Source organism: Manacus vitellinus, unplaced genomic scaffold (assembly GCF_001715985.3).
Source record: "Manacus vitellinus isolate BGI_N305 unplaced genomic scaffold, ASM171598v3 scaffold_44_pilon, whole genome shotgun sequence".
Classification (NCBI taxonomy): Eukaryota; Metazoa; Chordata; class Aves; order Passeriformes; family Pipridae; genus Manacus; species Manacus vitellinus.
Window position 1 is genome coordinate 6,779,482 of NW_021940565.1, and position 17,146 is coordinate 6,796,627.

General features: G+C 40.0%; 1 protein-coding gene across 5 annotated transcripts in view; it reads right to left on the minus strand.

The window, feature by feature from the left end:
* Window positions 1-17,146, minus strand: part of GPSM2 (G protein signaling modulator 2) — a 34,880-nt gene that overhangs the window by 9,903 nt on the left and 7,831 nt on the right. For 2 of the 5 annotated variants that reach the window (XM_018078995.3, XM_018078992.3), the window contains 3 exons: window positions 7,584-7,889; window positions 1,506-1,727; window positions 451-586 (listed from right to left, as the gene is read on the minus strand). In XM_018078995.3, the coding sequence (XP_017934484.3) occupies window positions 451-586; window positions 1,506-1,727; window positions 7,584-7,645 (420 nt within the window). In that variant the 5' untranslated portion in view covers window positions 7,646-7,889. Of the gene's footprint in view, window positions 1-450; window positions 587-1,505; window positions 1,728-7,583; window positions 7,890-15,791; window positions 15,898-15,928; window positions 16,058-17,056; window positions 17,113-17,146 lie in introns of those variants that run through there. The other 3 variants (XM_018078994.3, XM_029962255.1, XM_018078993.3) reach the window with 3 other exon arrangements.

Here is a 17,146-nt window from a genome sequence, read left to right on the forward strand (position 1 = left end):
AAAATTTCATGCTTCAAAGTCTTTTGTCACAACAACTATTCGTACAATCCACAGATAGGAAAAAAGTTTGTTAACTACTCATCAAGACACACTCTGCCCATTCTGAACATGCTCTTACCATCCACCCAGTCATACCCCTCAATCCAATTGTTTTGCATACTACTTCCTTTTGAGGTGCAAGAGACAGAATAATTCCTGAGGTCACTCACCATTAAAAATTAAATTAAGAACAAACAGACTCACCACAACATAGGATAATATTTAACCTGGATCTGTAGTTTTCCAGGTGCAAACAATTATATTATAACTAATAGAGTCTTACTGTCTAGAAGAAATAATTGAATATTCAGTATTTATTTCTCTCTGAAAGGTGGCACACTCCTTACCAGTACAACAGCATTCAGGAATGTGTGTTAGCAGTTTACTTCCATATTCCCACACAATTCTTACCTTATCATTAAGCTCTCTGGAAATATCCAGATGTCTTTGACAGCAAACGATAGCTTCTTCAAAATTCCCAAGTACCTTTAAGGTGTTGCCCAGATTCCCACTAGCTTTAGCTTCTCCCAGTAGATCTCCAATTGTCCTAAAATTGCAGAAATTAAGTACCCAGGAAATAGTGTACAATTTGAAACCAAGCAGATGATTGATGTATGGCAGACAATTACATGAATTTATGATCATCTACTTAACATTTTTTAAAAGTTCATGTCTTTTATGAAGAGAACAGAGAGAAAATTCTTAATGATGATGTTGAAAGACAGTCCCAGTATTAGAAATAGAGATTTAACTGTGTCTGTATTTTACTTGACTGTCATAGTCTCCTGTTACTTCCAAGACACACCTGTCTCCCAGAAAGCTCAGAGGCACCAGGACATTGCTAGATGCTAAATGAGACTAAGGCAAGAGACTGCCACTGAACCACTGACTTGTACCTGGGGAATAACACAACAAATTCCCACAAGGTCACAGCACTTGAGCAGGCTAAGGCAGGGGGAAGAATAGATTTATGCCTAAATTGAGGTTAAGTACATTAGGTGCCTGTGTCTTTTAATGGATCTGTACCAAATCAGTAAAACTCCGATGCATAAATAGCATATGAAATGCACAGGGTTTTAGATTTCACAATATTACACTATGAGTTTCACACAGATAAACATGAATAGGTTCTGTCCAGCAAACAAGAGAGCAGTTTAACATTCTGGAGAACCAGGAAGACTGAGTTTTAGAAACAGGAAAGGGTAAAGAAAGGGTGGATTTAAAGAAGCCACTTAATTATCCACAACCCTGGTGAGGTCTCAGTCCTAGGATTATGGTGCTAGACCAAGTATTAGCTGCCAGGTTAGAGGCCAACCAAGTGACCTGCCAGACCCCCAGCCCTCTGCCACCACCACGTTCACTCATTAGCCAGTATTAATAGGGTTTGGCAGGAAAAGGAGCAGCCAGCTGCTCGTCTCTATGGGAATGGGATGACATGGAGAACATGGTTAAGGACACAAGATTACCTTGCAAGAGTTAAATCATGGTGGTGGTATTCCAAGGCCTTTGCATATTCATGCAGGTAGAAATAAGCATTGCCCAGCTGGCTGTAAATAGCACTCAGGGTACGTAAATCTTCAGTCCCAACCTGGACAGCGGCTTCAAAGAACGACACACCAGCCCGGCAATCTCCTGCTTTGCACAGGCGCTCACCTTCCAGAGCCAGCTCCAGGCAGGAAGCCTCCATCCTGCACAATGGAAACAAGCAAACAGTCACTCAAATGCAGTACTTTGTCCATCACCTGAGTTCTGAAGAGGGTCTTTTACTCACAGGGCTTCTATTTGTTTAGGAAAGGGAGTTAGCCCCACAGTACAACCAATGAGCTCTGCATTATAATATTACAGAAACTTGGGCTGAAACGGGAGTTGCAACTTCAATGGTGATGAGCAAACTTAACATTACAACAAACAGCTTCAACTTGTTTTCTTTCTTTTGCATTCTGAGGGAGGAAATCACTGCTTTGTCCATATATAGCACCAGTAGGATTAAAAAATGCAGTTTTCACCATCTAGACAAACATAAGCACTTTAATTTTTAGGCTGATATGATAGTTACCTGCAAATTGTTTTAAGAAAAAAATTCAATTAGAATATTCTGTGTGTCAAAAACCATGACTAATTTTCCCTAAATTGTTTCCTATGTAATTCAATATTCCTTGGCACTTCATTTCTTATATTGGCACTGCTATGAAAATTCTCAGTGTAAGAAAAAATACCTAGATTCAATTAATGACAAAAGGTATGTCAATGCAAGTTACTTCACTGATACACCACCATTCCAGAACCCACTGGAATACTGCTTATTATTATCAACAAATAATTGTGTAGTTATACAGGTACAAAACACTGCAGTCATGGATGAATTTGCAGAAGATTACATTTTGAACAATGAATGAAGAAGCTGATAGAGAACTACAGTGACAATAACCATTCACGTGCACTTTCGCCACTGTGAATTCAGGTGTACAAAATGTAACATGTCATAAGTGTTAATGATTATATACAAACATTTCCTACTTTCCAGTTGTGGGATGCAAGGGAGGTAGGGGAGAGGAGGAGAAGGAAGACGATAATTTCAGGTCTCGGTCTCGAAGCGAGATGGTTCTCTAGCTTTTGCAAGATACATGCATTTTAAAAAGCTTGCAAAAACGTCATCATGCTATTTTTTAAAAGATTTTTTTACAAAAAAAAACTCGGTAAGAGACATTCTGTAATTGTTTAAAAAGCGTGTCCTAATATTGCCAAAAAGTGGACAATTAAATGTTGGCTTTTCCAATTGTTATTTTAATGGCAACACCATTAAAATGTTTTGACAAGACATAGTGATGAAGTATTTAACGTACCTGAAATATTTACATTTCCTTATTTTCCTAAACTGGAAGAAAACAGATCATACAGAATTCTTTTCAGATCTGAGTAAGAAGAATATATATTTGAAAAATCCAAAGACTTCCCAGAGATCTAGAAGAATTTGGATCATAAGAACAATAAGCTACCAACACAAACAGTACCATACCTGCTGGTCTTCGACATTCCACAACTTAAGCACAACGAGATGACAGACATAATTAGCTTTTGCAATGAAAAGCACTGTGTGCTTGGTAGTTGGTAAAGATGCCAACAGCAAAAGGTAGAGCGGGCATGAAGTTCTTGCCAGGCCCAACTTCTCAGGTTGGATATCCATAACACATGCACTATCTTAGGTTTGGAAACTCTTCTCAGAGAAGTTAAAGCATTCCTACAACACACCACCTGGTTTTCACTACACTGTGCATGTGTTGAAGGTAAGACAGAAAAAGGCAGAAATGATTAAGTGCAGTTAAGTACCAGGCAGGAATGATTACACCATCAGCAACTGAAGGTTTAGGACTTAAAACACATCATTGGGTAATCTTAATCCTATCCACAGAGGTTCTCTCCGGGCACCTCATGTTAACTGACATGTCCAATTAGAGTGATGGCTAGAAAATATGGTGCTTCTCAGTGCAAAGATTTAGACCATTACACAGCCACACTCAGTCCCTTAGATTTTTAGCTTGAACGGCTAAAAAGGGCAGAACTTTCAGCAAAATGTGTGTGTGACATAATAGTCAAAATGCTACACTGGACTCCACTTCTGTAAGTGAATTTATTCCATTAAAAAAAAAAGTAATCATGTTTTGACTTGCAACTGTGATGCATCAGCCACATATTCAGTGGAGAAAAGGCAAAGTTAAAAAAGGTACAAGGCCAACGTCAGAGAGTGCTGTGCTCCAGGAACTCCTGACAGACTGCATTCATCTCATTTCACACACCCCAAAGACTCCAAATGCCAAGGCAGCACTACCATTTTCTCAGGGAACTTGAAACATAATCGTTTGACTTTGCAACCCTAGACTCAATATAGCTTGTGAAAATGAAAGATCTGGGTCCTTTCATACACAACACAAATAACTATGAAGCAAAAGGCTTATACCCAGACTGATGAAAATCAGCTGTTATTACAGTGTTTCAATTCAACCTGAATTACAGGAAGTAAATGAAAATGGGAACTAGTAACTGTGTGAGTAAAAAAGGAACTCAAAATTTAACATTACTCTTGAGCCTAACTCTAGAAAGGTTGTGTTAACAGGTTGCTAGAATCTTACAGCCAATTAAACTTTAATTCCATTTGGATCCATTCTTACTGACCTACCATTTCAGTTGCCTGCACCCAATATTAATATTTTATTCATGTTATATAAGAGCTATGATATCATTCAGTTATTTTAAAAGTTTGCTAGGCTTATCCATCAAGTACAAAACTGGACTCAGAAGGGGTTTGGTTTTGGTTTGGATTTTCTTTTTTCTTCCCCTCCTCTATGTAAAAGGACTTATGCAAATGAACACTTTTTTTGTTTTGCTGGGGTTTTTTTAAGATTTACGTAGGTGTTCTCCACCTGTCACTACTAATGGTTAAACAGCATGTTGGCAGACCAGACAGGGCTAGGCTATCAATGTTTTAAGAAGTCATTAAATAGTTACAAGGAGAATATGACATTACTTTCTCTGCTCCCAGGGCTGAATTGAATTATTTACTCAACACCCAATGGCCAAACAAAAGATACATTGAATCCCCAGAGAGAAGAAGAGAACAAGGCCCATTCATCTTGGTACTTCTAATGAAATCCTGTTCCTGCTGAACAGGATAACCTTCCCCTAGATATTACTGTGGAACTGCTCACACAGGGCTTCATTTTGTTATTCTGTCTATAGCTGCCTGGACCTGTTCTCTGAAAGGCTGGCATCTTCTCAATAATTTCTCATTTGTAAAACTACCTCATCCTTATCTGTCCCTTCTAAGCTTTTCCTCTTGCCTGGCTCCCTTTTTTTCCTCTTGTTCTTCTCTGACCTCCTTCACATTCTCATTTAAACCTTTACACTTATAAGAATATAAACCCTAAACATATTGCCTCCCCCCAACCTCCCTGGTTTTTTCTCCCATTTTGGAGTCTCCCTGCCTTCAGCTGTTCCCATCTTACAATGAAATCAGAAAACTGCTAAGAAGTAAGGCAATAGAAGAAGGCACTAAGACTCATTAATTACTACAATCTCTGAAGACAATCTAGTTTTAGTCAGTTCAATTCCCAGCAAGAGGATTTTTTGCTCTTGAGAGGGAACAAGGTTGACATCAATTTGCCAAGAAACACATGACACACCTGGACACAAACCAAACCCCCCTATTGTATCTCTTTAGTTGAGGTGCACAGCATTACTAACCCCACAGCATCCTGTAATAAAGCTCACACACCATTCCTGACTCCTGCACTTACTCTTGGTTCCCACACGGAATGCAGGAGCCTCCACACTGACCACTCCAAACAGCTTCACCCCCACTGAACACTGGTTCCCTCCGACTACGCTGGGTGGCAAAGTCAGAAACAAACAACACACACACCAAGAAACACACACCTGGATTTTGGGTTCTTTTGCTCCAATCAAGATAAAAGCAGTGACAAGTTTTTGGTGTGTAAATTTAATAGGCCAAGCCAAGCAAGTCCTACAAATATTTACCCTATAGATCATTTATTAGCCCCATTTAGTAGCATTAGCATTTTATTTTCAGTCACTAAACAACAAAAGAATAAAAAATAGTGTCCTTCCACCAGCATAAGCATTTTTATAGCTGCTAAAGTGATACTGGTCAAGTACTGGGGGGAGAAAGAAACATCTTGGACAGTCAGAAACAGACCTATAGTAAAGCCTTTCCTTAGGAGTGGGCCACCAGCTTCTTTTAAAATCAGTTGTAATGGATTGCCAAAAAGGAGAGACCAGTCAGAGCCAAATGAGCCTGGGAACATAACTGTGATTAAAAAATTTTTAAAACTGGTAACACCCCTCCCCCCTGTAACTTATGACCTGCATTAAATTTTAAACTACGACCTAATAAATATTTCCAAATTAAATTTTAATTTAAATATTAAAAAATTAAAAATTAATTACAATGATTGAATTAAATCATCATCAAGTTCCAGTTCAATATACTGAATTAATTTGCAGTTTCTCTAAATTTTAGAAAAGTTTAATATTTTTTAAAATTAAAAGCATTATGGCATGACTTTTTAAAAATGTCCATCACATTACAGTTCTTAGACAAAGGCTTAATAAGGCCATTAATATTTTATTGATAATATTTTTAATTGGTACCATTCAAGACTGTACTGGAATACAGCATAAAGCAGTAAGACATTTTGCCCTGAATGTGCTTGCCAATTTTTTCAAAGTTATTTTTGACTCGTCAATTTAAACGAGACAATTGGGTATAATGCTTTTTTTATCCATTTACTTCTATAACAGTACCCTGAACAGCTCCTGCTTTCATTAAAAAGTGAGCAAGGATCTTCTGTGGTTATCTGGGGAGGACCAAGAGCATCAGCAACAGCGTGGGGACACATCAGAGGAAAGCTGGGAGGGAGGAACGTTAAAGAAACAAGTAGCACAGAAGAACCATCATGCTCACGCACTTAGGGATTCCTGCTGTCTAAGCCACACTATAAAGATTTTAGCAAAATAAAGAGAGAGAGCAGACAATAAATTACAGTTTATATCTAATTTTTCTCTTTACTGACCATGAAAAAGCTCCTCATGCTGACTGCATTGCTAACTAGAACACTGTACTTCTAAGAAATGGAAGACAAGACCAATCTAACAGCAATGTAACATTGTCAGAACATTTTCAGAATTAAATCTACGCATGTGCTGTCTTACAAAAACAGGTAGAGCCTTACTGCTGTTAGACAGCTATAAAAAGGCCTCTAAAGCAAGAATGACCAGGTTGGGAGTTGAATCATGCTTTTTATTTCTTTTTAAAACAACCATTCCAGTGTTCCAGTGTCCATTCCTGCTGAATGAGCTGCAAGATTTACCCTTCCAAACCCATGCACTACACAATGCTTCTGTTGTTCAGGGTCATTAGAGTGAGCCTGCAATGCCAACACGTTGCCCCATGTCTGTAAAGGGGATTCAGAAGAAAAATTATAAAAGCTCTCAGAAGGAAACTCACATCTCCTCTTCACTTGCAATAACAGTACTTTTTAGTCCAAGGTTTCAAAGGAGTTTCCATCTATCCATCAAATCTCTTCATTTTAAGCAAGGAAAACACCAGCATAGGTGACAGTGTGCCTAAAAATTCATTGTTTAAAGAAGTAATGATAGGATAAGTACAGAGAACTGCAGCAGACAAAACTTAACAATTTGCATAGGCAGTCCACAGCCGGAAGAAGAGGGAGCAGGTATTACCCTGCATGGATCATACTTCATATCATTCTACCCAAAATACAAAGAAATACAGACAATTACATACTATTTGCTACCATGCACAGTTCCAATACTGTACAATCACACAACTATATTAATATAATCTCCTACATAGCAAATGTAAATTTTCATTGCTCAAAAATCAAGAAAAGAAAAAAGTGGTTCAGTTCCAATAACTAACAGAGATGTCAAACTATTTGTTGCAGCTTGTTTAGTTTTCTATTATTAAGAGCACTTATTCATCCACAGTAAAATTAGCACAGCCTTACCTGTATCGCACGTGGAAGGAGCGATCCTCGCGCATGCTTATCCAAGCATTACTGTCCTCCATGGAGCCGCATTATCAGCAGGGAAAGTAACACCGTCCTCTAGTAGGGTAAGTACTTCACTACAGAAAATTGTTGTCAGAACACCATTCCAGTTAGTATATTAAGAAGTTGGAGTAAAGATATCCTAAGCTTCTGTAGAAAAACTCTTCTTTATTACCAAGGTTAGGAGGTCACTGTCAGACACATCTCACACCTTCAGAAATGTTCATGTTCTTTCATCTGTGGCCCTTTAGCTCCACTCAGTTTCTGCAAAGGGAACACAAGATGCTTGGTTTGAAGTCTCATAGTCAGTTAATAACTCATAACCATTTGCAGCTGATGTAAAAGCATAACACTGCTCCTACCAAGCAGGAAACGTCAATCAAGAACTGAAAGGCAGATCCAAAGCCTTCTACGTACATACGGCAATTCCTGTAGGCAAGTGAGAAAGCAAAGGAGGTTTAACAAAAACCAACGCTCTCTCTTCTCTTGGAAACTTTGAATAATTTACCCTTGTTAGTATTCTTTGGCCTCATGAAGTTCCAACCAAAAAGCTTAAAGGATGAAAGCTACAGAATGAAAGGCATACTACAGAATAGATCACAAACTGCTTTACACAGAAACAGTGCTGCTGAAACCCGGATAATCAGCTGAAGGCCCTCTGCAGTGAGAACCAGAAGGCAGAATCCCATCTGGAGATCATCCATGCTGGAGACTGTCCCACTTGGAATACTATGAGCACAGCAGCCAGCAAAGGTTTAAGATCTATTCTCTTTTCCCCTCCCTGTTCCCCAAAGAAAAGGGGGGAGGTATGGGAGCTTGGGAGGTGAGAGGTGTTGTGTTTACACTGGCTTGCCATTCCAAAATGCTGCAGCATTGTGATATGAGCTCCAAACTCTGCTTCAAAGGGATTGCAGCAGCCAACAGGTAGACATCAGACATGTTTAGGCTGGCTGGGAAAAGATTAACAGAAAAGAAACTCTGTATTCAAAAGTCTACCCACTTTTAAAAATATTTTTAGTAGAGACAGTGACATATTTATTGCTCAGTACTAATATTACCTTCCTTTGCAAGTAAACATATAGTTGTGTAACTCACAAATGCATATTTCATCAGGAGACTGCAGAGGTGTCAGAAGACAAGAACAGAGCTCAGATACAGAGCTGTCAACAGAAGAAAATGCAACCCTTTATATTTAATTGTCAATGTAGGCCATGCCTTTTCCTCTCATTAGTTTTATCAAGTACCAGCTTTACTTCCCTTTCCCATCATACTCTACCTTCACAGCAGCCCTCAAACAGACTATCCACATTCTTCCAGTTAAACAACTATTTTGCCCTTCCACGCTCATCACTAGAATTATTCGGCATCAACAAGTGGGTGTGGGTGTATTTTTGCAATTATGAAGCGTGACACCTCCAGTTTACCATACCATTGCAACCCACATACTGGGCAATCCATGTTACAGGTATTTACTCTCCGGAAGTTTGTCCGGGCCTCACATCAGATAACTCACACAGGCAGATGGCTGTAAGCCACCCAGTCTGCAGCAACCATCCATGAGCATTCCTGCTGCCAACTTTAATTAAAAAAAACCAAAGTTATACTTAAAAGTAAATCAGAACACCTGCATTTATTTAAATATCAGTTATTTTTAGCAGTACATGCCACATCACCTGTTTATAGCTTCACTGTATCTACAGCTACACAGCTGTAGCTACACAGCTACGCTTCTGTCCTCATACTTAAGCTCATCCTCTGACTGATGCCACCATCTCCCACCAGCTGGAAGCACTACTTCTGCTTCCTTGCCTCCTTACTGGCCATACAGCACATTCCTAGTCTTGGGAGGGTGATATGGACACACCCACATTGGCCAACACATCATCATCACATATCCAACAAAAATTACTGGGTCTGGTCTTCATAGCTCGCTTCTTCACCCGTAAGTCATTAGGATGCCAATGACTCCTCTGGCCAGGCCAACGTGTAATCAGTAAGTAAACTTAAAGCACATTAATTAGAGTGATGAATTCAAAATTCAGAAGGTGGAAGTCAAACACTTCCACAGATGGCATCTCTCAGGTGTAAACTGGCCTTGGAAGGATTGTGCTACAGCAAACTAAGCCTTGCTCTTTGAACTGATGCACCTGAACTACTGAGAAACTGCTGAGAGTACCTGAGTAACCGGCCTTGCCTGAGCTGATGATCAACACGGGATTGACTCAGGGGGCATAGGACTTCAGCAGAAAAGCCAAGTGAACTAACAGGCATCAGGAGAAGGTCTGTGCTGTCAGCTAACTAACAGTGAAACAAGTTTTCTCCTAAACTTGCATTTTTAATTAAAATTTCATGTAGATTGGAAAAAATCACTCCGGAAGAAGTTACAGAAGAAACTAAGACACCTCCATCTTTAAATCTGACCAGTGCACTTCAAGTTCTCGACAGCAATAAAACATTAGTTGCAATTTCTTTCCCAAAAGCCTGTATGCAGGCTAATAGTCCTAGTTACTGCAACTTCCAGACAAGCATTTCACGTTTTAAGGCATTTTCCATTTCAGCAACATTTATTACATACTATGAATTTTATCACTATGGCAGACAATCACTTTAATCAGTTTGCAGTTCTTAGTTACACTGAAGGTCTATGACAGATCCCTTCAATTTTAACTTCTGGCAGGAAACTGTTTTTCCAGACAGGTGCAACTTCATCAGCAAGCATCAGAAAGCCAATACTGCTATTTATTAGCAGTCTACAGAGCCAAGAATCACAATACAGTGGGAGAGGAAGATGATTTTTACCCCCTACATCGCCTTAAAATGGTACCTTTCTGCACTTTCGTTTGCTCCTTCCCTCAACCCACACCTTCCTTTTTGGAGCTTGTCAGATGGTTAAAAGCATTGCTTTGCTTATCCTCAGTCACATGGCTGGCAGGCTGACAGATCCTGACTGGTCACTTGGGGGCTGAGCAGTTCTGTTCTTTCTGCCTTTCCCAAAAGGAGACGACCAAGTCATGCCTTCTCTACCCATCTGCTACTTCTCACAAAGCTACAGGAAAGGAGCACCAGCCAAGTGAAGTCATCACTGACTGAGAGAATCAAAAGCTACAAGAGGAGAGTACAGACTGAGGCAGATCAATTGCACAAATTGTATTTCCTTAGAAAAACTAGCAACAAGGATTTGTTGTTCCATGATTAAGGCGAATTTCCCAAGGGTGAACTAAGTTTGAGTTTCCTTTTGGGAAGATGCTATAGCATGTGCAAGGAAAAGAAAAAAGAAGAAGGAAAAGAAGCTCAAACTGGATTATCTGAAAACAAAACAGCTTTGTATACCCTGTGGAGGAAGACACAGACTACACAACAACAAAAAAACCCAACAGTTCCATTACTGAAATAGAGATTAGCTTGTCTCCAGACCTTCAAAATATGAAAGAGCATAGAACAAGGAACACTCAGAAATAGAGCGTTTTCTATTTTAGTCTTCAATGCTGCTCAAGGATATTTTTAAAATTTACCTGAATAGATACGCCTAAAATAAGCCACCCAAAAAATCTTTAAAATTCCATATCAAGTATTGTATTTACATAGCAAACAGCATCATCATTAGCATTTCTGCAGTAATACATATTCCCCAGTGAATGAACTTTAAGGCAAATGTTTGCCATGCTGGGAAAAAAATTGTTTTTCCAAACCTTGAGCACAGTACAAGTGATTAGTCATGAGAGTGGACCATGCAGACACAAGAAACATTGTACTAAGACCAGTGTGGTTATTCTTGGAAGCCTAATTTTCAACTCCTCTCTGCACCACTTCTGACAGCTGTTCAACAGTGGTTAGCTGACAGCAAACAGAAACCACCTTCACCGATGAGGTGAATTTGAGGTTTCATTCAGGGTCATGATGACATGGAGCAATGCCTGCTCTGAAACACTGCCTTTGTCTCCCCATGGATTTATATGTGGAGCAGAAAACCCTAGTATAAACCAGGGAGCTTCTGTTAAAGGACTAGTTTAGCAGCATACAAGCCCCTTTCCGGCACACAATCCAAGTGAGGCTCCCATCACACATTAATGGGTTGCATCTGAAGGACAGAACAGGAAAGCTGAGGTTCATAAACAACTATCTCAGCTGCTCTCCCAGGTGTGAGTCTAATAAAGCACATGCTGCAGAGCCTGTACCACTGCAGAGCATGGGAAAGACCCAGCCTAAACATCCTGTGCTATCAGGCTCAACAGACAACCTGCAAATAAATTAATACCACTATCTAATGTTCTTGGTTCAGATGCTTCCTCCTCCACCCCAACTACATTACCATGTTGACTTACAAATATGGACCCACATGAATCTAAGGCACATTGCTGAATATTACAGACAGTGCTGAAATGGCTGGAAAGGGTGGGTATTGTACTGGTTGTGGTACACAGGTGACAATCTTGAGATGACTAAATAAAAAACCAAACCAAAACACAACAACAATAGGCAGAAAGCATTTCTGAGAGGAATTTTGCTCACAATGGAGTGATGCCCTCACCACATCCACAGCTGGAAATGAAAGCATGGATTTGAATTCAACACTAGAGGAACACAGCTCCAGAGCAAGTCCAACATCTATTACCCAACTGCTAATATGGTCCTGCATTATGACAGACATGGTTAATAGCAGAGATACTTTATTTATCACCCTATTTCTAGAAAGGTTTTTTTGGTTGTGGCAGAAAATACATATATCCACATTGCAAGTATATTCAGAATACTGCCATATTCCAGACCAACTCTATTAACTTCAGTAAATGCTAAGGTGCCCTATCAGGCACAGTAAAGATATAGTATAGCTTTGTAAACAGAGATATCGAAGGCATCTGGCAAGGATGCAGGACATTTAGTGACTTACAGTCTTAGAATGTGCTGTTGACAAAAGCAAACAAACAGCTAACACACATAATTCCACTAAGAAGAACAAAACAAACAGGCAACAAATGCACATATGAGACTGGTATTGGTGCTCAATGATGCAGAGATGGCCCTCGCAGTGCCTCCATCACAGAGTATCCTTCCAGAATAGAACATCCTTTTTCTAAGAGAATTGGTAATTAGCTGGAAAATAGCTTGCTACTTAATGTACATAATTACTGTCCAGCATGCAAGTTAAAGAACCTGGTGTAGCTGACACAAGTAACCACTAGCATTTTTATTATAGATATTCCTGCAGATAGTTAGTGTAAGTCATCTATTTAAATCCTGAACTAAGGCAATCCCACACTATGATAAAATAAGAAAGCAAGAGAACATGAAGTGCCAGCAAAATATAACTAATGTCCCCATCATAAAACTAATCAGGCAACTGAACTCATTCTAATATGCAGCAAGATTAAGATTTAAGATACAAGAAGATAGCAGAATAATATCTTCTCTTTACTTTAAAAAAAGGAGTAAAGTCAGAATAGCTCATAATTTTTCACATATTTGATATGTCAAGGTAATAGAATTCCTTTTTTTTTAATCAGAACAAGTTCCAAGTTTTTTTTACAAATTGTCATTCACACATGAAACAAAATATTGTGCCGCCTTCTTTCCAAGCATCCCATAAGTGGATATGAGATTGGCATTTAAGCACTGTAAAATAAAGTGCTTAAGTGCCACAATAGACTGCAATGACAGTTCACAACAAAATAATAACTTCTGATATTTTTATTTGTAACAGAAGTTGAAATCATATTCCCACAAAATCAGCAAGAATTTTGTTACCAAGTTCTCTTTGTTACCAAGAAGGTAAATTTGAATGTTGCTCCATCGGGAACATCTCATTGTGCAAATTAACGTATATGAGGCCTCTCCCAGGCAACAAGACACTCAACTACCTTCAGTTTGGGAAATGGAGCATGTTACACGATGTGAAAGAACGCCACATGGGAAGAGTTCAGCACAAATGGTTGGCTATTTGCACTTAAACTGACTGAGCAAGTTGATCACAGATCTCTCCAATAAAATGTTCCATGTAGCTCAGCTCCTTCTTGGCCTATAACATCTCTTAAAAAGAGATCTTGGTAAGTAAAAGAAGGAAGATAAACAGATTGTACAAGTACCTTAAAGAGAAATGGGAAAAGTTGTCTTGAGATTGCATAAATTAAAAAAAAATAATAATCCTTAGAGTCACTGGCAGTAAAACACAACAGCAATTTAAGTGAAGCAACGTAGCTGCTATTTCAGATTTCCTACATTGCACTGTGATGCTCATTCAGAGATTAAGCAGACATTCAGCATAAAGAACTCAGTGCTACTCCAGCAAGGTTTCATCCTGCAAGGAGCAGACGTGGCTCTCATAGAACCTGTATGACACAACTGAAATGATCCATGACAGTTTAATGCCAGCAGCATTTCTGGGTGCATCCCTGGTGCCCCTCAGTTCCCGAGTATTGACAGCAACCATTAACCATCCTCTCTAATGACTCCTCTGTTGAACAAGCATGGCTACAACCTGTAAAAAACTGTTAAAGCGCAGGATAAACACAAATGAACACATACTACGGGGAGAAGACCATGTGTTGGCTTTTCATACTGTTTGCTTCTTATAGACACAGGTACAGTGTATTTATAGCACATCACCCATGTAGATTTAAGCCAACAGCATTTGTTGAGGTGCCAAGTTGTAAATTGCTTTGCATATTCATTCTAACACTCAGGATGCAGGTGCAAATCTATTCAGAATCTATTCACTGCATTTTCTTCCCTCAGTGATGACTACCGGACTGGAGTCCATTCTGCCCCCACTGCCCATGGATATATCCACTACTGACACACAATATTACACCAATATAACTGGGTCACAATAGTGCATCCTGTCCTCTAACAAACCAGTGGCTGCATGCAAGGAACAGAATTCCTAACAGGATACTAGCAGGGCAATGGTAGGAAAAAAAAATGTAGCAAACAGAAATAGTACAGAAATAAAATAGATTTAGAGAGCCGTCTTTATAAATCACATATGGTTTATATTCCCAGTAACTCAGCTGCATGAAAGCTTTCCTTCCTATTAGCAAAAGGTTTATAATACACAAAAGTTTCATTATATGAACAAGAACCATATTCCTCAAACACTGCCAAATTTGAGTCCCAAGAGGCAGTTTGACATTAATCATCTGTTCAACAGTACATACATTTCAGACCATCTCTTACCAGTTTGTCCACTTTTGTTTGTCCTGTATTTTACATTCCTAATATTGTGGTTTCCACAAAATACCACCCCTTTTTTTCTTTTCAGGTACTATCATTTGTATAGCAAATTTGCTATTAAATGGCTAAAGAAAAGTTCAGGGTTTTTTCTGGTACCTGGTATCTCTTTTTTCTTTCATTCGCAGGAGCAGTTATAGCAATAACAGGTTAATCTCTTGCAAAGTCTCAAGATCAACACCTGCTCCTTGAACAAAACCAATTTCATTCTGATTTTAAGCTTAAAAGCTACTGGAACCAAGAACACAGTTACCAGATCTGGGCACGAATTACTAAGTTGTGGAAAGTGAAAGTGACCACACAAGGGTAACAAAAATCCTGAATTACAAAAAGTACAAACATCTTGGCTATTAAATTAAAAAAGTGGAACATCAGGGGAAACTAAAAAATGATCCAGTTTTAAGTAAAACAGAAGAATCCAGATAAACTATAAAAAAAAAAAAAAAAACAAAAACTCCCCACACATTCAATAGTTTAAACTATGGACAAACAGCATTTATTTTTACGAAAACACCCATGTCTTACTAAAACTTTTCCTTTCTAACTAGTGACAGACCAGGCTGCTCTCTGAATCATACTGTGCTGTCATTTGTTGACAAAAAAGGCTGAGAATTGACATTAGAAACAGTTCTAGTAAAATAAGAATACATTCCCACCCTGGCAAGCTGCAGGAAGTAAGACTCAGTTTCAAAATTGATTGTTCCCTGCAACATGCCACAAGAAACAGGTATTCTATGTTTTTGCAATGCTTTTACTCAACATTCATAGGAGGAGACTGGCTTGCTGACTACCAAAAGAAAATCTATGTGAAGAAAGAATTGTTGTCTTTATATACCTCAGGAAAAAATGAAAAAGCGAAGTATCAACAATTTAAAGCCAAGTGACAAGGAGCACACAAGAACAGAACGGTAAGATGTCAATGAAAAGCTTTTCAAAACTTACTTGAACCTTCTAACCATCAAGTTGTGAAGTAATTCTCCAGCAAGAGTAGCTGGAATTAAGTAGTCTTAGGATGCTTGAAAAACTTTCGAGAGCATTTAAACAACAGCATATTAAATAAAGCAGCAGACAAGACTCACATATGTTTCTTCTAGTCCAATGAAGCTGTCTTAGGTTTCAGGTAAGTTTTGTCCCAGTTTTATACGGAAGTACTAAAAGTACAAAGTCCTTCCTGCTGGAGAGGGATGCAGGACCACAGTTCAGAAGGCCTGGTAACCATTAATTAAACCAGTAAAAAGCAACATTGTTATAAGAAATTAATTTAGAAGGACTGTAATATCAGGACAACTTTTTTTGCTACCGTTTACAGCTCTATTAAAATTATGACTTAAACAAGAGGTACAAAGTTTCCAGACAAAATTTAAGGAGGGACTAGAATCTCTTCACTGATCTTTTTGAAATGCAAGACTCAGCACCTTCTCCCAAATTCTGAGATGGCTGCACAGCTCTCCATGGCAACCCAGGATACATGAACCCCGCAGTCGCTGGCAAGAATCTAACAGGAACAACACATAAGGCTGAAAAAGCTTCTAAAGCAGAAGAAAGGCCACAATTTCAAGGTGGGGTAAAATTTACGTCTGGACAACTGGGCCAATAAAAAGATAAAAAATAATTTCTCATTGACTCCGCTCCTCTACTGAAAAAGTGAAGAAGCAAAAGCAGAGGGGGAGGGACTACACTAACAAGAGCTACAGTCTAGTGGATAAATAAGACTAGGTCTGGTATAACCTGACTTCAGATATGCCACAACGTACTGCCCAACTCGAACCCGTGCAGAGCTCAGAGCTCCTTCCCCTGTGCCTCTCTCCCTCCTCGCGGTGTGCTGGGTGAGCCTCTGGTTCCGCTTCCATGAACAGCCCTTCCACTCCCGCCCTTGGACTTCTATTTTCTGTTCATCACCTACACCCACCCCGTTAAGGGCAGCACAACTGCTCAGAGCTGCCTGTTGGTCCCGGCTCCCTCCACAGACACCCGGGCGGTCTCTCCCTGGCTCAGAACCCACCCGGCCCGCCTGCGCGGCCACCTCCTGTCTTTGTTCTCACAGGGAGCCGGCGGCGCCGGCCCGGGCACGGAAGCGCCGCACCATGACCGTGTTCGCCAACGCGCGGGGCCGCTCGGCGGCGGCGAGGGCGCCGCAGCCCCGCGCAGCGGGACCGGAGCAGCTGCCGCGGCCGCGCTGGGAGCACCCGTCCCGGCGCCGCGCTCACCTGTGTGCCGGGCCGGCGGTGCCGTGCGGGACCGGCAGTGCTGCGAGGGCCGGTGGTTTCTCCGGGCCGGGGCTCTCAGGGACCGGGGGC